General features: G+C 46.9%; 1 protein-coding gene across 1 annotated transcript in view; it reads right to left on the bottom strand.

The window, feature by feature from the left end:
- Positions 1-22,053, bottom strand: part of ROR1 (receptor tyrosine kinase like orphan receptor 1) — a 238,830-nt gene that overhangs the window by 62,938 nt on the left and 153,839 nt on the right. Inside the window, exon 2 of the mRNA XM_064147040.1 lies at positions 14,914-14,985. Within this exon, the coding sequence (XP_064003110.1) occupies positions 14,914-14,985 (72 nt within the window). The remainder of the gene's footprint in view (positions 1-14,913; positions 14,986-22,053) is intronic.

The following is a 22,053-nucleotide window of genomic DNA, read 5'->3' as shown; positions in this document are numbered from 1 at the left end:
CCAACGAGAGTGATTGGTATTGGAATGGGCTGCCCAGAGAGGTGGTGGAGTTGCCATCCCTGGAGGTGTTAAAGAAAAAAACTGGATGAGGCACTCAGTGCCATGGTCTAGTTGACTGGACAGGGCTGGGTACTAGGTTGGACTGGATGATCTTGGAGGTCTCTTCCAACCTGGTTGATTCTCTGATGATTCTATGATGATCATCCAGTCCAACCTATCCAGTCATCTAGACCATGGCACTAAATGCCTCATCCAGGTCTCTTCCAACCTGGTTGATTCTATGATTCCCCAGGCTCAGCAGTTCCAGGTCTCTCAACCTTTCCTTCTCACAGAGATGCTCCAGGCCACTCAGAATCTTTGTAGCTTCCACTGGGCTCCCCCCAGTAGTTCCTTGATGCCCAGAGTTGACTCCCTCTGACCTAAAGAACAACTTCTCAGAAACACCACGAGTCTTCTGTACAAATTACTGCACTTCTTAGAATTCACCCAACTAGTGGCACTGGCCATTGGAAAGTCTGAGTTTTAATCCTGGCTCTGAGCAGTCCTGGGTGAATCACTTCAGTTCTGATTTTCAGAAGAGCCAAAGGGAAGTAGACACCCAAAGCCAATCAAAGCTCACATGGAATTGGTGCAACTAAGTCCTTTTCAAAACAGCCTTAAACCTTTTGGCTGGACCTCTCTGGCTGTAAAGTGAGGATAATAACCCCTCTTACATCATGGGGAGGCTGTTATGTACATTAATGAGATAATGCTCATAAAGCACTTTGAAGGTGAAAAGTGCTACGCTGGGATCAGAGCTGTTGTGATATTTTTCAAGTGAAATCTCAGGGTTTCAAAGATGTAACAAAAGGTAGTTTATATTTCAGAGTAGCACTCTATAAAAACCAGTTTGGAAACGGTTTCATTTCCAGAAGGAGAAAGAGAAAGGGCTGAAAAAAAAACCAAAACAGGGGGTTCTAAATAAAATTTAGCCCACCTATAATTTAATAATAGTCAAGCTGATTTTTTTTTAATTTGTAAAAACAATTTACTGCTGGGCTTAGACCCTGAATGCCAAGTTTCAGCCCACAGAGATTTTTTTTTCTTTTCCTCTTTAATGGCTGAGTTATAAACCCTTGAAAAATGCTGACAGCCCCTTTACTATAGCAGCACTAGCGGGTGCCCTATAATGAACTTTTAAATGACTTGAGATAATATCTGGAAAGCCAAGCCTGAAATATATTTCTGGGTTTGAGCCATTGCCAAGGCAAACACAACACATCATAAGTCATCTTCATGATTCTAAGCACATAAATTTGAGACACTGCATATAAAATCCAAATATTAGGTATCCCTTCATGGCCAAACTTTTTGGCTGGTTTGATGTTACAGAATAACAGCAGCTGTGGAAGGACCAAACGTAGCAAGAAAACTTTGTGTGTGTGTGTGTGTGTGTCTAGGTCTCTGTGTGTGTGTGTGTCTGTGTTTCCACAGCTCTGTCTTGACATTGTTAAATAGGAGCCTGCCCAGTCGTAATAAATCCTGAAGTATTCTACTACTTTTAAGTAGAACCCAGGTGGCTTTCAAAATAAAAGCTCGTCCTCTCTGGCCAAGGAATGTTAATCTCCTCTGTGACCACATGGTTACTCTGTCTTAAATTACCAAAGACACATCTTAGAGCAGTAGCACCCTCTTTGCTTGGAGGAGGATTTTGCTGGCCACAGAGAGACCATTTTTGCCCTCAAGCACTGTGTGTGTTGCGTGTTTCTGGTTTCACTGGCAGTGGGGATGCAGGATTAAACCCTGAAACCCTGATTTTATGAGAATAATTGTTGATTTGTTTATCCTTTTTCTTTATGTCCTTCTGGTCTTTCAGAATAGTCAAAGAAAAGCTAAAATTAAAGTCTCCATCGTGGGCCTGAGAGCTTTAATCCAGGTGCAAGAGAGGCTGGTGTACCAAGTCAGAATCATAGACTGGTTTGGGTTGGAAGGCACCTGTGAAGGTCACCTAGTCCAATCCCTCTGCAGTCAGCAGGGGTATCTTCAACTAGGTAATTTAACTTCATAGAGTAACAGAATCATTTTGGTTGGAGAAGATCTCTACAATCCTCAAGTCCAACCTTTGTCCCAACACCACCACAGCACATCCCATTTTAGATGTGTAACAATGCACTTCTTTGAAAGGGAACATCTCCAGACCTTTTCTCAAGCAAACCTGCAGCTGTGGGGACACCATTTCCAGCTGCTGGACTGGAGAGATCAAGTTTTTATTCTGGATATGACAGTCCAAACCTCTACTGCAGCAACAACCTAACGTGACTGGAGCAAGGCAGTTGGGACATCAGTACTGCAGGCTGCATTTATCCTTTGGCACCAAAAGTTTTAGCAGCTCGCTGATTCTTTGCCATACGTTGGCAAAGAGAGAGGCAAAATGCCTGCAAGATAGATACGTTTAGTGATTTGCAACCTAAAGAGTTCATAGAATCAACCAGGCTGGAAAAGACCTCCAAGCTCATCCAGTCCAACCTATCACCCAGTCCTAGCCAATCAACTAGACCATGGCACTAAGTGCCTCATTCCAGTTTTTCCTTGAACACCTCCAGGGATGGCAAGTCCACCACTTCCCTGGGCAGCCCATTCCAATGGCAAATCATGCTCTCTGTGAAGAACTTCCTCCTAGTACCAATCCAGTTGGATCTTTTATTGTAACTAGCATTACATTCTCAGGAACAGAACTGATACCCAAAACAGAGTCAAGTGCTGAAGCACCTTATTTAACAGGCAACAGGTGTAGCTACCACCACAGTGGTCTGATCTGTTGATGATCTTTGTTGAGGAAATAGCCTGTGAGGCACATTAGATGGTCTGACAGAGTCTGGTTTAATACACCAGCCCAGAAAGATGCATTTTCATAAAATCATAGTATTGTTTAGTCTGGAAAATATTTTTAAGATCACTGAGTCCAATCATTAACTCACCATTACCAAGGCTGCTGCTAAACCACGTGCCTCAACACCACATCTACATGTCTTTTAAATACCTTCAGGGATGATGACTCAACCACTTTGTTTTCACTCATTTCAGAGCTTTCAATTGACCCAGTTTGATGCCACACTTGGATGTACCCCATATTTGCCTGTCTTGGCACCACCACTGAGCTCATAATGTTGGGTATTTTCTACATGGAATTGTTCTTTGTGGAGAAAGTCAACAATGCAAAGCCCATCCCACCAGAAGACACTAGAGTGGCTTGTTGAGTGTCCCATAAGTTCCAGCAACTTGAGGCTTAAGCTGAAGAAGGAACTGCCAGGATTTTTGACTGAAGTGTGGCCATAGACAAAGTGCTTCTCAGCTGGAAAAAGGATTAACCACTGCTTGCTTCATCTGCCCAGCACTCAATAAAGACAACTCCCAGCACATGAAAAGAACAGACTCTTGTTATCAAAAGGACCAAAAAGGAAGATTCTAGGCTGAATATAAACAAATAAAAGTAGAGGAACAATTGTGGGAGAAAAAGAATACCACACTCAACCCATGATTTGGCAACCCCCATGAAGTGCATTAGAGTTGAAGCACACCACAGTTGAAGGGCAAAATAGAAACACAGAATCAATGAGGTTGGAAGAGACCTCCAAGATCATCCAGGCCAACCTAGCACCCAGCCCTAGCCAATCAACCAGACCATGGCAGTAAGTGCCCCAGCCAGGCTTTGCTTGAACACCTCCAGGGATGGCGACTCCACCGCCTCCCTGGGCAGCCCATTCCAATGCCAATCACTCTCTCTGACAACAACTTCCTCCTAACATCCAGCCTAGACCTCCCCTGGCACAACCTGAGACTGTGTCCCCTTGTTCTGTTGCTGGTTGCCTGGGAGAAGAGATCGACATGCACCTGACTACAACCTCCCTTCAGGTAGTTGTAGAGAGCAATGAGCTCTGCCCTGAGCCTCCTCTTCCCCAGGCTAAACATAGAGTTGTGTTCCAGGCCCCTCACCAGCTTCGTTGCCCTTCTCTGGACACATTCCAGTATCTCAACCACAGCTGAAGGGCACCAGAGCTGAAGGGCACTGCAGTTGAAGCGCACCACATTTGAAGAAGTTCAGACAATCAAGTGGAAATAGTCCATGTCAACTGTCTTGGGACCAAAGGAAATGCTTTTCTGCCTTTGCTTGCCCAGTTTAGTTCCAAACAAGCATCCTCACTACGTGCATGACTCAATTTGGGATCCAGGATGTACTTCTGTGTTAAGCTTCCTCCTCCCAGATACCATCTAGAGGGTTTAGTCCCACCCAAGGATAATGTACTCAGCTGAGACAGGCTGACCACTGCCCAAGGCTTTACAGCTTCTCAGATGTCCACGGGTGACACTCACTGCATTTGAGATTCACAGAATGAATTGCTGCTTTTGGACAATTAGCAGCTCAGGGACTGCCCTGGGCCACAGGGAAAGGAGGGCTTGTGGGGAAAAGCAGAGCACAGAAGCCTGTGGACTTCCAAAACTGGGGCTAAGCCCCTGAATCCAGCTGCTCTTAGACAGGACCTGGACAACTCACAGAATGACAGAACTGTCAGGGCTGGAAGGCACCTCAAGGACATGGGCAGGGACAACTCCCACGCGACCAGAGCCCCATCCAGCCTGGCCCTTCAGGGATGAGGCTTCCACCACCTCCCTGGGCAGCCTGTTGCAGAGTCCCACCCCCCTGATGGCTAAGAACATTTCCCAACACCCAATGTGAATGTACTCACTTCTAGGTTTGCTCCATTCCCCTCAGTCCTGTCACTACGTCACCCTACAAACTCCCTCAGCAGGCTTCCCGTGGGCCTCCTTCAGACACTGCAAGGCCGCAATAAGGCCTGCTCAGGGCCTGCTCCTCCCCAGACTCAACTGCCCCAACTCACTGCCCTTTATCTCAGTGTGAGTTCTTAGCACAGAATCATAGAATCAGGCAGGGTTGGAAGGGACCACAAGGATCAGACAGTTCCAACCCCCCTGCCATGCCCAGGGACACCCTACCCCACATCAGCCTGCCCACAGCCTCATCCAGCCTGGCCTGAAACACCTCCAGCCATGGGGCCTCAACCACCTCCCTGGGCAACCCATTCCAGCCTCTCACCACTCTCATGCTCAACAGCTTCCTCCTCACAACCACTCTGACTATCCCCACCTCCAGCTTTGCTCCATTCCCCCCAGTCCTGTCACTCCCTGAGAGCCTAAAAAGTTCCTCTCCAGCTTTTTTGTAGGCCCCCTTCAGATCCTGGCGGGCCACAAGAAGGTCACCTGGGAGCCTCCTCTTCTGCAGCCTGCACAGCCCCAACTCTTTCAGTCTGTGCTCACAGCAGAGCTGCTGCAGCCCTCTGAGCATCCTCCTGGCCCTTCTCTTGGCACACTCCAGCATCTCCACACCCCTCTTGTCAGAGAGGCTCCAGAACTGGATGCAGTACTGGGGTCAGTGCATCTGAGGGTCCACATCTGCCTCTCCCTCCTTTTCTGAGTCAACTTGCAGGTTTCAGGACAGACATCTCAGCGACAGCTTTGACACTATAATCTGGTGAGGGGAAATGAAGCTTTGCCCTACTCAGGAACCAATTTTACAGCACAAGTAGGAAGCCTCTAAATTTTACCACAGGAAAAAAAAAATATTCTTGGAATAGGTAAACAAATGTCCCCATCTAGCTATAAACCCAACTACTGAAAACCATCAAGGGATTTTGTTGTCACTTTAGAAGCTGCTCTGCAGTAAAGAGCCACATCCAAAACCTGAAGCCATTAAAGGAAGGGCGTATAGAAAGGTATGTGCCTTAAGATTAATGCTGCAGAGTCAAAGAAAAGCTGTTATTTCTGACATTTTGACACAGCATCACTTTAGGATCTGGTTCTTATTAGCCTTTTCTGGGCCTTTTAAAGTCTTTTTTTGAAAAAAAAAACAACAAAAACAAAAAAAAAGTCAGGAAATTTGGAACAGAAACTTACAATAAAACACGTCCCTTGACCCTCTGATCTATCAATCTTTCAAATAAACAAAGATAGGTGGATGAGCCAGGAAAAGGTTATTATATATAGTTACCTTAGGGATAACAGGCAGATATTCACTCAGGTTATAGATACAAAAAAAAACCAACCCCAAACTGTGAAAAAAAAAAATCTATTTTGTGAAGGGTATTATTTTTTTGGCCAGGAAAGCTCAGGGTGGTTTCTCTTCCAGGTTTGCGTTCTGTGACCTCCAAATTTCACACCCTGTGTTATTTATAAATGAGACATTGAAGAAACACAAATTCTCCAATAAAAACCTACACTCTTGTCAGTGGAAAAGCAAACAAAAGGAGCTAATGTACTGTGGCTAAAAAAATTTTCAAACAAAGCAGCAGTAATTTACTGCCTCGCTACTAAACGGGACCCCACAAATAGAATCAGAATCCTGAGCCTCCCCCTCAACCCCCCCCAATCAGGGGAACTCAATTTAGCAAATATCCCCCAGATCATAAGGGAAAAGAAAAAAGGGAAATTGTGCATGAATGTCAAAGCTGTAAGTCTTCCCCTTTCACCACCTCTATCGAATTCACATCCCCTGATTTCAAAGGAAAACCTGGAAATCTCTAAAGAACTGGGGCTCAGTTGGGAAGCCTCCACCCCCCTGCTTTTCTCCACCTTTGGTTTTGTTTGTTTTTTAAGATGTAGTTTGCCTAAGAGTCAAGTTCTCCCTGGGACATCAGAAAGATTTTGCCTTTAAGAACTCATAGCCAAGTCATATTCCTGCCTGGGAGGACCTTCCAAGGCCACAGCTTGTGCCCTGATTTGTCACTAAGGATGGAAAGGCTTGCTTCTCTCCTCAGGAAGCTCCCAGACCCAGAGGGTCCACCAGGATGTTCTGCACGTACCCAGCAGGATGTTCTCCAGCCCTTTCTGTTCTCCGTGGCCTTCTCTTGCTGTAGCTGCTGTGCCACTCACCCTGCCAGAGGATGTTTTGCCTACACAATGATCTCCAAGAAGCTAATGACACACAGTCCCTCTCACAGGGGAGTGGAGCAAACACTGCAGCTCACCCACCCCCTGTTCTCAGAGATTCATAGGAACATGGAACGGTTTGGGTTGGAAGGGACCTTAAAGGTGGCATTATGGTGTCAACCTCTGCTGCTGCATTTTTAATAACCAAATCCATACACAATCACAGAATCAGTCAGAGTTGGAAGGGACCACAAGGAGCAGCTAGTTCCAACCCCCTGCCATGGGCAGGGACACCTTCCAATAGACAAGGTTGCTCAAGGCCTCATGCAAGCTGGCCTTGAACACCTTCTGTGGAGGGCGCATCCATGACCTCCCTGGGCAACCTGTTCCAGTGTCTCACCACATTCACTATAAAGAATTTTTTCCTCATGTCTAATGTAAATCTCCCCCTCCTCAGGCTTCAATCCATTCATTTTGGCCTTCCGGAGTTATTTTCTGCTTTGGATCCCCAGGTGATCCTTGCATTGATCTGCCTTGGAATACTTAAGGATAAATCCCAGCTTAACCTTAAACCACTGAGTGATCTGGGGGGCATTCTGTGAAATCCTGGCTGCTGCTGCCAAGCTCTGCAGGGAATGTGGCTTTCTGCATAACTCCTGGAGCACTGCAAAGCTGCTGCGGCAGTGACTGCGAGGTCCGTGCCACACAAAGAGACTGTGGACGGTGGGAAGCTTGCAGCCCAGGCCTGGGATTGTGTATATCTGGAAATGAAAATGATTCCCAAGCCCTGAATCATTCTAAGGCTTTCCAATTGCTTGCCCAAGCAGATAAGGCACGGAAAGCGAAAGGAAAAGAGGATCTGCAAAAGCTCAGGTGAACAGGTTTGCTTTGGAAAGTGAAGAGCCAAGTGGAGAGCTGCTGGGAGGAGGAGGTAGCAGCAATGAGCTAACATGCTGCACCCCAGCACTGCTCTCCTCAGCTCTGGCTCAACCACAGCCAGGACATGTCTTTGTGTATGGTCAGGAAGCTGCCAGGACAAAGCACGCTCCTGAGGAAGCTGCAGATAGGCATGGGGGGGGGGGGACAGGACTGGGAGGACCTGATCAGGGGAAGCCACAGTGATAAGCATCGCTCTTTTATCAGTCCCTCAGAGAATACTGTTCAATGAATGTCCACTGAAGCTGAAATCTACTCACAGTGAAAAGAAAACAATATTTCAAAGCTGACTCTTTCTTGGCAGACTCCAATATTATCTTTGCCTAAGGATGAAGAGTTCTCAAACAATTCCTCCACTGTACCACATGCAAATAGTCTCTCAGGCAAATTCAGACCTATCCATTTCTCTGTAAATAAACCAAGGTCTTACAGAAGGAAAAGCCTTCCCTTCCCCAGGCAGCTTTGGGGAACAGAAGCAGCTGAGTGAAGGGCTCTTCACCTTCTTTAATAAGGATCAGGGAAAAGAAGAGCTCATGGTCAATCAAAAGCCTCTCAAAGAAAGAGCTGGAGCAGGAATTTGGCCCATGGTGTAAGGGTAGAGAAGGGAAGCAATGCACAGGCAAGGAGAAATCAGAGGGCCTGATGTCTTCCTCATATCAAGTGGCAGAACAAGAGGAAACAGTCTCAAGTTGCACCAGGGGAGGTTCAGATTGTGTAGTAGTGGAAAACAAGAAAGGCAGTGGTCAGGCATTGGAACAGGCTGCCCATGGAGGCGGTGGAGTCACTGTCCCTGGAGGTGTTGAAAAAACATGTGGAGGTGGTCCTTTAGGACATGGTTTAATGGCAATGGCAGTGTCATGTCAATAGCTGCACTTGGCCTTTTTTCAACCAAAATGATTCTATGTCTTAAACAGCAGGAAGGAAAAATGGGGGGGAAACACCTCGATCCCTCATGCTCTGGTGCACCACAAAAAGAGCCACACAAAAGTCTGGAGCATGGACCCTAACAGGCAGCAGCAAGGTAGAGCATCCTCATGGGCTGCCCGGGGAGGTGGTGGAGTCGCCGTCCCTGGAGCTGTTCAAGGCAAGATTGGAGGTGGCACTTGGTGCCATGGTCTAGCCTTGAGCTCTGTGGTAAAGGGTTGGACTTGATGATCTGTGAGGTCTCTTCCAATCCTAATAATACTGTGATACTGTGTGATACTGTAAATTCTACTTACTCCATTCCACTTACTCCTGGTTTCATCTGGCCTGATGTCTCATCTGTTGCCACTGCCATCATCAAACAATTCCTGGGTAGGGAGATTGCTTTAAGCCACCGTGAGCAAATGGTCATGCCAGGGTGAGTGTCAGGACTGGTTACATGGCCTGGTACACCGGGGCCATGTGATAGGATCCCAAGGACAGGGACTTCTCTGAGCCTTATGAAGTGATGAACTATAGTCCTCAGTGGACATCTCCCACCCATAAGGCTCCATCAGTCTAAGGGAAATCTCAACCACTAATGAGGAGATGAAAGGCTTCACATCTTGCCATAGCTCATAGAATCACAGAATCAACCAGGTTGGAAGAGACCTCCAAGATCATCCAGGCCAACCTAGCACCCAGCCCTGTCCAAGCAATCAGACCATGGCACCAAGTGCCTCAGCCAGGCTTTGCTTCAACGCCTCCAGGGACAGTGACTCCACCACCTCCCTGGGCAGCCCATTCCAATGCCAATCACTCTCTCTGCTAACAGCTTCCTCCTAACATCCAGCCTAGACCTCCCCTGGCACAACTTGAGATCCCCCTGAGATGGATCTTTTCCTACCTCTAGAGCCCCATTTTCCCCTAAATTCCACCTATTTCCCTTCATATCACTAAATATTACTTGGATCACATTTTCCTTTCTCCTTTTCCCTCGCAGAATTCCCTCTGTCAGAAAAGGGAGCAAAACGCTCACAGCTCTATTTCCCCTGTTTGAGAAGTGATTCCTTTTTGATTTTTTATGCCCAGTTTGTTTGTTTTTTCAAGGTTTTGGTGAGAAACCACCTCCTCCCTCCCATCAATCGCTGCTTTCAACAGCTCTTCACGGGTGGCTGCGTCTCTTTTAAATTCATTTCCTGTTAAAAAGAATAAACAGGCAACTGTTTAATGCTGTCGATTTAGCTTATTTAATAGAAACTGAAACCTGAATAGGGCTCAGTTGTAAGATAATGGCTGCAGAAGTCTCCAAGCTAGGCAAAGCACCCCATTAAGTAATTATTTCAGAGCGCAGAATACGGTAGAGGAGCTGTTCCTCCTTGCCAAACTCAGGAAACACAGTGGAAGAAGAGATGTTCGTTTCCAAAAGGCAGCAGGTAAGCGTTGGGGCCACTTAAAAGGGACAGCCATTTAATTGGGAAATTTGGCTGGAAACCACTTTCATGTGGTGAACTTAATAGGCTTTAAAATGAGTTTTACTGGGACGCCTGCGTGACCTCATGGCTGACTGCAGCAAAGACATGTGGATGTTGACTTCTTGCAGTGCTTGTTTGCAAAAGAAATGGAAACTAAGTGCAAGCCTAATTTTCTCCTCTGAGGTTTCAACTCCTCCAGCCAGTGTGAGCTGCAGTGCATTTGGATTTATAGAAAGGAGAGTTTCAAAGCCCTTTAGGAGAACCAGCAGCTCCCACATTAAAGCCCCTGCTTCTCTCCGGGACAAGACAAAACGTGTGTGCCTCACTTTGCTCTAGGCACACGGGGAGAATCCACCCTTCTGACTAAGCTTTTTGGGCAGCAAGCACATTTTAATCACATATGTAAATCCGTCTTGAGGTGTGCAAGCTCACAGCAGTCTAAATGCTAATTCAGCCCCAGCTAAGGGGCTGGTAATCCCCCAGGAATGCAGGAGGGAGCCCAATCAGTGGTAACTGCCACATTCCAGGTGGATTAGAAGTCTTTAACTTAATTTTACCTGTTTCTGACAATCTAAGTCAGGAACAGGTGCCATGGAAATAAAATGGAAAAGGGTTTAATGACTAATGTAGAGGCTGGGCTCAGTGCTGGCACAGAAAGTGTAAGCTTAGCTTGAAGCAGTAAGATGAGTCAACGACCAGGATAGTGGCAGTCACACTAAGTTTTGGCTCCACTAGCTCTGGAGCTGCTGCTCTCTGACACAGCAGCTGCAAGGGTGGGACATCTGAACTCTGGATGATACAACCAGGTGTGGAGAGTATTTTGAAGAAAGGAGGCAGGGAGATTGTGCTGCCATCAGGTACCTTCCTCTGCTCCCTAGCTATGTCAGCCAAACCAAGGTTCTGCAGAGTGCCCTTCTGAGGCACATGACACCAAAAAAATAAAGAGCATTTCAGCTACCAGCAGAGAAAAAGTTTAACCAAACCATGGGTTTAAAATCACCCTGGTCCTAAGAAACCACAGGACCTACAAAACCCTCCCATTAGGAATAACAGCAAATAGACTACTGGGGCTAATTCTCAGCACAGGTTAGATACAATTTACAGTAAAGAAGGGCAAGGAAGCTGGTGAAAGCTCTAGAGCATATGCATTGTGAGGAGAGGCTGAGGAAATTGAGGTTGTTTAGCCTGAAGAAAAGGAGGCTGAGGGAAACCCTTCTGGCTCTCTACAACTCCTTTGAAAGGAGGCTGGAGCCAGGTAGGTGCCAGTCCCTTTGCCCAGGGAATCATAGAATCAGTCAGGGTTGGAAGGCACCACAAGGATCAGACAGTTCCAACCCCCCTGCCATGCCCAGGGACACACTACCCCACATCAGCCTGCCCACAGCCTCAGCCAGCCTGGCCTGAAACACCTCCAGCCGTGGGGCCTCAACCACCTCCCTGGGCAACCCATTCCAGCCTCTCACCACTCTCAGGCACAACAACTTCCTCCTCACGTCCAGCCTGAATTTCCCCACCTCCTACTTTGCTCCATTCCCCCCAGTCCTGTCACTCCCTGACAGCCTAAAAAGTCCCTCCCCAGCTTTTTTTAGGCCCCCTTCAGATATTGGAAGGCCACAATGAGGTCACCTGGGAGCCTCCTCTTCTGCAGACTGCACAGCCCCAACTTGTTCAGTCTGTGCTCACAGCAGAGCTGCTGCAGCCCTCTGAGCATCCTCGAGGCCCTTCTCTGGACACAGATAAGCAATTGGATGAGAGGAAATGGCCTCAAGTTGCTTCAAGAAGGGTTTAGGTTGGACATGAGGAACAATCTCTTCCTCAAAAGGCTTGTCAAGTCCTGGCCCAAGCTGCCCAGGGCAGTGGCAGAGTCCCCAACTCTGGAGGGATTTGAAAGTCACGTAGATGTGCTGCTAAGGGACATGGTTTAGTGTGATCTGGCAGAGTTGGATTAACAGTTGGACTTGATGATCTTCAAAGTCTTTTCCCATCTAAGTAACTCAGTGATTCTACAAAACACATTCTCTTCAAAATCTCTTCTGCCCCTGCCCCTCTGTCTAGGTTTTGGTTGGAGGCATGTGATAGATGGCTGGCTGTGGGCACTTCACCAATTGAACCTTTGGGCTCACGGTGGAGAACAAAGAATACATCACTGATGATCTGCAAAAGATATTTCCACCACTTCAAAAAAGTGTGACTCTATCTTCTCCTGTGATCATGAGGTGGTTGCTAGAGAGAAACCAACCCTGTAGTCAGTCAAAGTTGTCTGCCAAGGACATTGAAAGAGACCTGGATGAAGACTGTGCAATTGCTGTGTCTCTGGCATTTCCTAACTTCTACATAACTGGATGGGTGGACAGAGGACAATGGGGTGAGATTTAACAGGGCCAAGTGCAGGGTTCTACACTTCGGCCACAACACCAAGCAGTGCTACAGGCTGGGGACAGAGTGGCTGGAGAGCAGCCAGGCAGAGAGGGACCTGAGGGTGCTGGTAGATAGGAGCTGAACATGAGGCAGCAGATTACCCAGGAGAGCCTCTGGCATCCTGGCCTGGATCAGGAAGAGTGTGGCCAGCAGGACAAGGGAGGTTATTCTGCCCCTGTATTCAGCACTGATGAGGCCACACCTTGAGTCCTGTGTCCAGTTCTGGGCTCCTCAATTCAAGAGAGATGTTGAGGTGCTGGAAGGTGTCCAGCAGAGGGCAACAAAGCTGTTGAGGGGCCTGGAGCACAGCCCTGTGAGGAGAGGCTGAGGAAGCTGGGGGTGTGCAGCCTGCAGAAGAGGAGGCTCAGGGTAGAGCTCATTGCTGTCTGCAACTACAACTGCTGTCTACCCCTACCAGGTGGGGGTTGGTCTCTTCTGCCAGGCACCCAGCAGCAGAACAAGTGGACACAGTCTCAAGTTGTGCCAGGGGAGGTGTAGGCTGGATGTTAGGAGGAAGTTGTTGTCAGAGAGAGTGATTGGCATTGGAATGGGCTGCCCAGGGAGGTGGTGGAGTCACTGTCCCTGGAGGTGTTGAAGCAAAGCCTGGCTGAGGCACTTAGTGCCATGGTCTGGTTGATTGGACAGGGCTGGGTGCTAGGTTGGACTGGATGATTTTGGAAGGCTCTTCCAACCTGGCTGATTCTGTGATTCTGTTTCCTGGCTTTATGGCCTTAGCTTGCTTTTTCTAGGCCACTTATTTATTTCTTGCTTTCTGAAATCCCACACAAGCTGTCAAACAAGTAAAGAGACACAAGGATATCCCTTTTGATGGAACCACCAACTGCACTCCTCCACAGGTTTGTCATGTTCCCTGAGCACAGCCCAGACCTGTGGACCTGCCATGGGCACCTGGATGAGTCCCTGCAGTGGGATAAGGCATTCATTCTGTCAACACCTTTTTTCAGCAGTTTACTGTGAACTGGGAATTCTCTGCTGAATGACAAGATGGTTTTCTCCCTTTCCCACTGGCAAGCACAAGCCCTTTAACTTTCATCTTCTCCGTTGTGTCTTGGATGACAGAAAAGTCCTGCTCCTTCCCTGATGGGAAGACAGATGTGAAAGAGTCAACCTTGCCTCAAGTATTCAGAACTACATATTCTTGTCACATTTAAGCACAGAAAGCACATTTATGCATAAACATAAAACATTATGAACACATGTTCATAAAAAAACCCATTGACAAAAGACAGACAAGGAGTGACATGTGGGAAAAGCATCTGTGGTGGAACATCACTATGGGAAACTTCAGTCTGAACAGTTAATGGTTGGCAAAGTTAGAGGCAAATTAGGAGAGTGGTTGACAAATTGCACAGTCAGGGTGGCTGACAGCACAGCCACAGAATCATAGAATGGTTTGGGTTCGAAAGGACCTTGAAAAGATCATCTAGTTCCAACATCCCTACCATAGGCAGGGACATCTTGCACTGGACCAGGTTGCTCAAGGCCTCAAACACTTCCAGGGAGAGGGCTTCCACAGCTTCTCTAGGCAGCCTGGCACAGCTCCTCACCAGCCCCACTGTGAAGAATTTCTTCCTAATACCTAATCTAAATCTTCCCAGGAGATATGTCATGACAAACCACAACAGTTTGCATCCTCTGCCACAAACATTACCTTAGAAGCATTTCAAAGAGCAGAGTGACCCAGGAGCAGCAAACCACTGCCTTACAGGAAGGGCCAGGGGAAACTCAGCAGTTTGGCTTAACTGGTGGTACCTAACTTACAAAATGAAGGGCAAGGAGAAATCACCTCTTTTTTTCCACAATAGCTACCCTTTGCAGTGCTTCAACTCACACATAATCACCACCTGCAAACAGATTTTGCCCCTCTATTAATTTAAAGCCTCAGCACTTCACAGTAAAACACATTGAGGCAAACTGTCTGCCTGATGCTTGTAAAGTTTGAGCTCAAATCCCAAGATTCACCAGACAAAATGCCAAGCAGTTCATAAACCAACAGAACTCACATCTTGAAATATTTTTTTACCACATGGAACTTTTTACTGGTACAAAAGAAAAAAAAATGAGAGCAGCATTCTCCAGAAATCACCAAACTGCACGGAATTAAAAGCTAAATAATCAAAAGGATTCTCTTTGATGCCCACCTCATCCATCTGCTTGCTGATTTGGGCAAGTGGAGAAGCAGACTTGAGATTTTAAAATCTGATTTCACATCTTTGCATTTTATTTCATGTCCACTTACCTTTATCTAATTCACTTGAGATGTTCCATGATGATGTAGGCATGAAATCAGCAATAAGGGATGAATTTGCTCCTGGAAGGACAAAAAACAGAAGAGAAAAGTGCTGTTAATAAGGGGGAAAACAGAAGAGAAAAAGGTGCTGTGAACAAATGGAAAGACAGCAGAGGGAAAAAGTTCTGCTCATAAAGGAAAATGTAGAAGGAAAAAGGTGTTGTTACTGTGCTGGGTCTGTAGCATCAGGAGAGCAAAAGGCATTTATAAAGTTGCTGTCACAGTAATAAAATTATTTGAAGAACAGCAGCTATTAAAGTGCAGTTGAAGCTCTGTGGTGTGGCAGGCTGAGACATCTGGGCAGCAGAAGCAGCAAAGTGGAAAAAGGCACAGGGCCAGCACTGGAGTTTGTTTTGCAATGCTGTTGCTGGGAGGCCTTGTGTTAATTAAGCAGCCCATCGCCGAGATGTATTTTGGCCCACCTTAAAATCTCTCCACCAGTTTTATAGAGGTAGAATGACTCCTCAGTGCTACAGCCCAAGCATGATGAGGTTGCTGAAAGTGTTATCAATTAAGGCTTACAAGTGATTTTAATGCTGCAAGCCTATGTGCATGAGAAGAGACACAGTTTACGCACTGGAGTTACCAGAACTACTTTCAGGAGAAGTCTCTCTCTGTGACTCATGGAAACACAGGCTGGAATGAGTGATCTGAACACCAGCAGCACTTTCTCACTGCTAGGAGACACTTTTCTTTTCAAGGAGAAGTTGAATAGTGACTTTAGCCTTCACTTACAGAATCATTTAAGTTGGAAGAGACCTTTAAGACCATCAAGTCCAAGTGTCAACCCAGCACTACCAAGTTCACCACTAAATCATGCACCTCAGCACCACATTTACATGGTTTTTAAATCCCTCCTGGGATGGGGACTCCACCACTGCACTGGGCAGCCTGTTTTAGACCTTGACAACTCTTTCCATGAAGAAGTTTGTCCTCATTTCCAACCTAAACTTCCCCTGGTGCAGCTTGAGGCCATTTTCTCTTGTCCTGTTCTTTACTTCTAAGGAAAAGAGACCAAGTCCCCAAGTGCCTGTATGCAATCCTGTGCAAACTAATTTAGGGGACCCTGCCTTGGCAGGGAGGCTGCACTCGATGTCTGGAGGTCCCTTCTAGTGATTCTATGAGACCAGTGCTGGCCTGGAGCTGTGGCTCTGACCATGGGAGTGAATGAGAAATAAAACCATGCAGGGCTCCATGTGTCAGTGCCTGACCTGAGCATGACGCTGGAAAGACTCATGACAAATTAAACCCTGCAGCCTGACCCTGCACCTTGGGTGGACACTCATGCCTGGGGGATCTAATTCGGTCCCATGGCTGCACAGTTCCTGTGTGACCCTGCCTTAGCAGAGAGGTTGGACTTGATGATCACCAGAGGTCCCTTCCAACCCCTACCACTTTGTGATTCTGTGCTAGTGAAGGCAAAGCTGGAATGCTGAGATCAGCAAGGTCCAGCCATGCAAAAGATATTCTGCCTTTATTTGCCCAGTTGGCACCTATTCTCTTTCACCAAAAGACCAGGAGCAAACTGCAAACATCAAGTCTCAGCAATGCATGAAGCAGTTAAGTTCAGCCACTGCCACTCCACTTGTTATAAATACCACCTTTCTTAAAAGCCCACCTGGTAGCACTGCTTATTTAAGGCTCTGTTGAGTATTTCCAGTGTAAACACTGCATCTGAAGGCATCATAACTCACCCACAAACACAGCCCCTGCTCTGCACAGCAGAAACCCTCTGATGGGGACAGATTCTCAGACCATGTTAAATGACATTGCTCACAAAATAGCAGTGCCATCTGTTCACTCAAGCTGACATCTAGGCCCACTATATCCATCTCTCCTTGTTCTTCACTTGTTAGCAGTTGAGCTTCTTGCCTAACCCAAATGTTAGGAAACATGTGGCTGAAAGATTTGCCAGGCTTAAGGAAAACAAAACTGGTTTAGTGCTAGTATCACCCTTGTGGTGACCACAATTATCCAGGCAGCAGGACACCCTGGCTGATGGATTTGCTCTGAGACTGGAGTGGAGATGTGCAGTAGGTGAAAATCACAGAATCACAGAATGCTAGGGGTTGAAAGGGACCTCTGCAGGTCACAGAATCATAGAATAAAACAGGTTGGAAGAGACCTCCAAGATCACTCAGTCCAACCTAGCATCCAGACCTGTCCAGTCAACCAGACCATGGCACTAAGTGCCTCAGCCAGGCTTTGGTTCAACACCTCTGAGGATGGCAAGTCCACCACCTCCCTGGGCAGCCCATTCCAATGCCAATCACCCTCTCTGGCAACAACTTCCTCCTAACCTCCAGCCTAGACCTGCCATGGCACAACTTGAGACTGTGTCCCCTTGTTCTGGTGCTGACTGCCTGGCAGAAGAGACCAACCCCACCTGGCTACAACCTCCCTTCAGGTAGCTGCAGACAGCAATGAGCTCTGCCCTGAGCCTTCTCTTCTGCAGGCTGCACACCCCCAGCTCCCTCAGCCTCTCCTCACAGGGCTGTGCTCCAGGCCCCTCACCAGCTTTGTTGCCTTTCTCTGGACACGTTCCAACATCTCAACATCTCTCTTGAATTGAGGAGCCCAGAACTGGACACTGCTCACTGATAAAGCAGGGCCACCTACAGAAGGCTGCACATGGCAGCAATCAAGTGGGCTTTGAATGACTCCAGAGAAGACTCTACCACCTCTCTGAGTAGCTATTTCCAGTGCTCCGCCACCCGAAAAGTAAAGAAGCCTCTCCTCATGTTTAGATGGGCATTCCTACATTCAACTTTGTGCCCATTATCTCTTGTCCTGTCACTGGGCATCACTGGCTGGTCTCTATCCTTCTTTTAAGTAAGATGTCCCTCAGTCCTCTTTAGGATAAAAAGCCCCAAGTCCCTATGCCTTTCTTCATAAGAGAGACGTTCTAGCCCCCCAGTCATCAAATGCAGACCAGAACCTGGCTGGTACTGGAGGTTGGGATGCTTGATATCTTACAGCTACTCTGGACCACTGACCTTCCATCATCCCTACCCCCAGGATGGTGTAGCTCCTTTAGGCTTGTGATGAAAGCCCTCTGAAACAAGGATCTGAGGTCCTGTTGTCTCTCATACCTCCACCTGAGAGCAAACAGGTTTGTCTCAATGATCTTAGAAGTCTTCTCCAAACAAACAATTCTATGATCTCTTACATCCACAGGGCACCACTCAAATCCATGAGCAATGAGTTGTGTCCTTGCCACTGCTCACACATTCAAGTACTGCACTCAGCAGGATATTTTCTGTGGGTCAGCAGTTCACCTGGAAATGTTCTAGTGTTACAAGCCTCAAAATGAACCATATTCTGCCAACAGCCAATACACCTTAACTGCAATGAAAGAAAAACTACCCACAGTACTATGATCAAACCAAATACTTTGCTATTTTAAACTTCACAGTGTTCATATGACTGGTTTTTTTCAACAGGCCATGAAAACATGGCTGTGAGTCTTACAGAGATGGCATCCATCATCTGACCTACAGAAAGCATTAGATGATCAAACTTTACTGTTTGTGAGATGCTTCTTCAGGCTGGTAGCTGGCAATGTTCTGGTATCAGAGACTGAATGCTCCAGTTTAAGAGGAAAGCTTAGCCCTGTGCCCTTGGCAAACATTTCACTTGATTGCAGGGAACATGCAGAGCAACTACACAGCATGGGAACATACCACCAAAACTAAGTCAATGCAGAAACAAAGGCATCCCAGAAGAGAAATCCATGACAGATGCATAAGTTCAATTTATAACAGCAATGACTTGGGATTGCTGTGCCTGAAGGTGAGAGTAGTCTCACCTCTCCTTGAAGAAAACATGTTAAAAGCTTCAGGCCAAATCTGAAGTGCACTCTGCAGGAAGGTGAGCTCCTAGTGAGTCCACAGAGATGAGTCATGAATGGAAGAAGGATCAGAGCCTCATCTGAGCAAATTCATTCCTCCTCTGGAAACTCCTGCCTGATCTGCCTTGCTCAGTAACTCTGTCTCCAGGAAGACTGGGAAAGAGTCTGACTGTTTTTCCCTGTTGGGACCCACCATGTATAGTGGGTCAAATTGCTGGAGCACCAAGAAGGCCACACCACATGCTAGACAGCTTCAACTATCCCACTCACAGCCTGGAGAGCAGCGCTCAGTGCTCATCACTTCACTTCTCAATGGCTCATCCCCTCACTTCACTCACACCCCCAGCCTCTAAACCCCCACTAGCCAATGGCTCCCTTCATCCTCTACATCCCAGATGTGAGATTTACATACAGTCACTCCCACAGTAAATAAAGAAAAAACATCTTTCCTTAATATCCCAGAGTCCCAGTATGGTGGGGGTGAAAGGGCCCGTGGGAGATCATCCAGTCCAACCACCCTGCTAAAGCAGGAACACCCACAGCAGCTTGCCTGGCATTACAATGGCCAGCTGGGCCACAACCTCTCTGGGCAGCCTGCTCCAGGGCTCCAGCACCCTCACACCAAACAGGTTTCTCCTCCTGTTTAGATGGAACCTCCTGGCTTCCAGTTTGTGCCTGTTGCCCCTTGTCCTGTCCCTGGGCACCACTGAAAAGAGTCTGCTCTTCTCCAGGCTCAACAGCCCCAGGGCTCTCAGCCTTTCCTTGCAACTCGATTTTAAACAAAGCATTTAAAAAACGATCCTTAATTGTTAAAAATGTCCTCCTTAACTATCTGAACAAAGAGCTCTGCTTTGAAAAGAAGCCAACTTGAGAAATGCAATCAGCAGAGAGAGCCATTATCCCGTTAGGATTTTATTTATAGATGAAACCATTCCAGCTGCATGCCAAATCTCAACACTGGAAAGAGAAGTTTCTGCTCAAATCTCTATCACTGTGAGGAAATGATGGGTTTAAGTTAATGAGAAGTCACAAAAGATAATTATAACCCCTGCGAAAAGCCAAGGGAAGGGTATTCAGATACACTCCCCACAGAGAAGTTGGTTAATATCTGATTTTATTACCATATTGCATAAGCACAGAGTGAACTTCACACAAGTGAGGCCTTTTAAAGCCTTTGTGATTAAATAAACTTCAATAAGGTTTACAAAAGCCTGCCTCTGAAGAAAAACTACAGAGCTAGCTCTTATCATGGGCACACACAGTGCTGTCTCATTTTCTCACCAGCAGCAACCATTACTCAGTGCTCCAGTGTTTGTCCTGTCACAGTCACAGAGCTGTCAGAGGGATGGGGAAGCCTTAGCTTCTGGCCACAGAACCCAAAAGGAGAAGATCCAGGCCCTACCCTCAATCTGATTAATGTCCCTGTGCAAAGCATCCATAATGTAAAGAGAATATAAGTCAAAAGAGGAAGAAGGCAGATAACTAAGAAGACACGAAGCCCAGCAATGATTGGGGATTTTCATGGGGATTGAATATGCTATAAGAAAGCAGAGAGAAAAATAAGTCTAACAAGAGAGTGGATATCCTGTTTGCAAGGTCCTGTGAGCAGTGCCTGAGGTCTGTATGGCTACTGTGCATAGGATGTACACAACCAGTGTAGAAACATGCACATTCAGCACAGAAACATGCACAGCCAGTGTGGGAACATACCACCTAGCACAGAAATGTGCACATCCAGTGTAGGAACATACACACCTAGCACAGAAATGTGCACATCCAGTGTAGGAACATACACAGCCAGTGCAGGAACATGCACATCCAGCACAGGAACTTGCACAGCCAGTGTAGGAACATACACATCCAGTGTAGGAACATACATATCCAGCACAGCAACTTGCACAGTCAGTGTAGGAACTTGCACAGCCAGTGCAGGAACATGCACAACCAGTGTGGGAACATACACACCTAGCACAGAAATGTGCACAGCCAGTGTAGGAACATACACATCCAGCACAGGAACTTGCACAGTCAGTGTAGGAACTTGCACAGCCAGTGCAGGAACATGCACAACCAGTGCAGGAACATACACATCCAGCACAGAAACTTGCACAGCCAGTGCAGAAATGTGCACATCCAGTGTAGGAACTTGCACAGCCAGTGTAGGAACATACACATCCAGTGTAGGAACATACACATCCAGCACAGGAACTTGCACAATCAAAATGGATATCAAAATTAGTAGAGATTATTAAATGTGCATAATTCCCAACACAGACATCCTCTGCCTTAACTTTGTATCACCCCAGTGGGTCACTCTATGCACTAACTATGTAATTGCACTAGTAACCATGAGTTAATAACTGCTATAAATATGACCTGAGGACTGGAGCACCTCTCCAATGAAGACAGTCTGAGAGAGTTGGGGCTGTTCAGCCTCAAGAAGAGAAGGCTCCAAGGAGACATCCTCGTGGTATTTCAGGACTTAAAAGGGCCTGAAAAGAAAGCTGGGGACAGATTTTCAGCATGAGTTGTGAGACAAGACAAGAGGTGATGGTTTTAGCTAAAAGAGGGAGATTCAAACTGAAGAGTAGGGAGAACTATTTTACATGGAGGCTGACGAGACACTGTCCCAGGTTGCCCAGGGAGGCGGTAGATGCCCCATCTCTGGAACCACTGCAGGTCAGTTTGTCTGGGGCTCTCAGCAACCTGCTCTAGCTGCAGATGGCCCTGCTGAGTGTTGGAGAGTTGGACTAGATGACCTTTAAAGGTCCTTTCCAACCCAAACCAGTCTGTGATTCTGCAAAATAAGGAGGTGTTTGCAACGTGTGCAATCTAGATCACCCTGCAGAGTATCCAAACCAGCAAAACCCCCAAGAAATATACAGAATAAGCTGGGAGTCTAACGAGGTAAAAGAGACAAAATCAATGTTCAAACTAAACAAAGAACAACAACAAAAATCTTTTCCCTTTGCCAATCTCTTCCTGAAGCCAGGTAGAAAGCCTACCCTGAGATTTGTTACTCTGTGAAGGAATTTGCTTAAAGGAAGTGATAAAACCCCAACTTCACCAGACACTAAAAACAAGATTGGGCAAGATGCTACTCTACAGACACATGGAGAGAGATCCCATGCTGTCAGGAGGGTCACGAGAGGACAATTTAACAGGGCATTTGGGGACAACTGTTTTAGGCAAATCATTGGTGAATGCTTTATAGCAGCAGATCTACTGGAACCACCAAT

This window comes from Pogoniulus pusillus, chromosome 8, assembly GCF_015220805.1.
Source record: "Pogoniulus pusillus isolate bPogPus1 chromosome 8, bPogPus1.pri, whole genome shotgun sequence".
Classification (NCBI taxonomy): domain Eukaryota; kingdom Metazoa; phylum Chordata; class Aves; order Piciformes; family Lybiidae; genus Pogoniulus; species Pogoniulus pusillus.
This window is presented reverse-complemented; position numbering and strand designations above follow the sequence as displayed.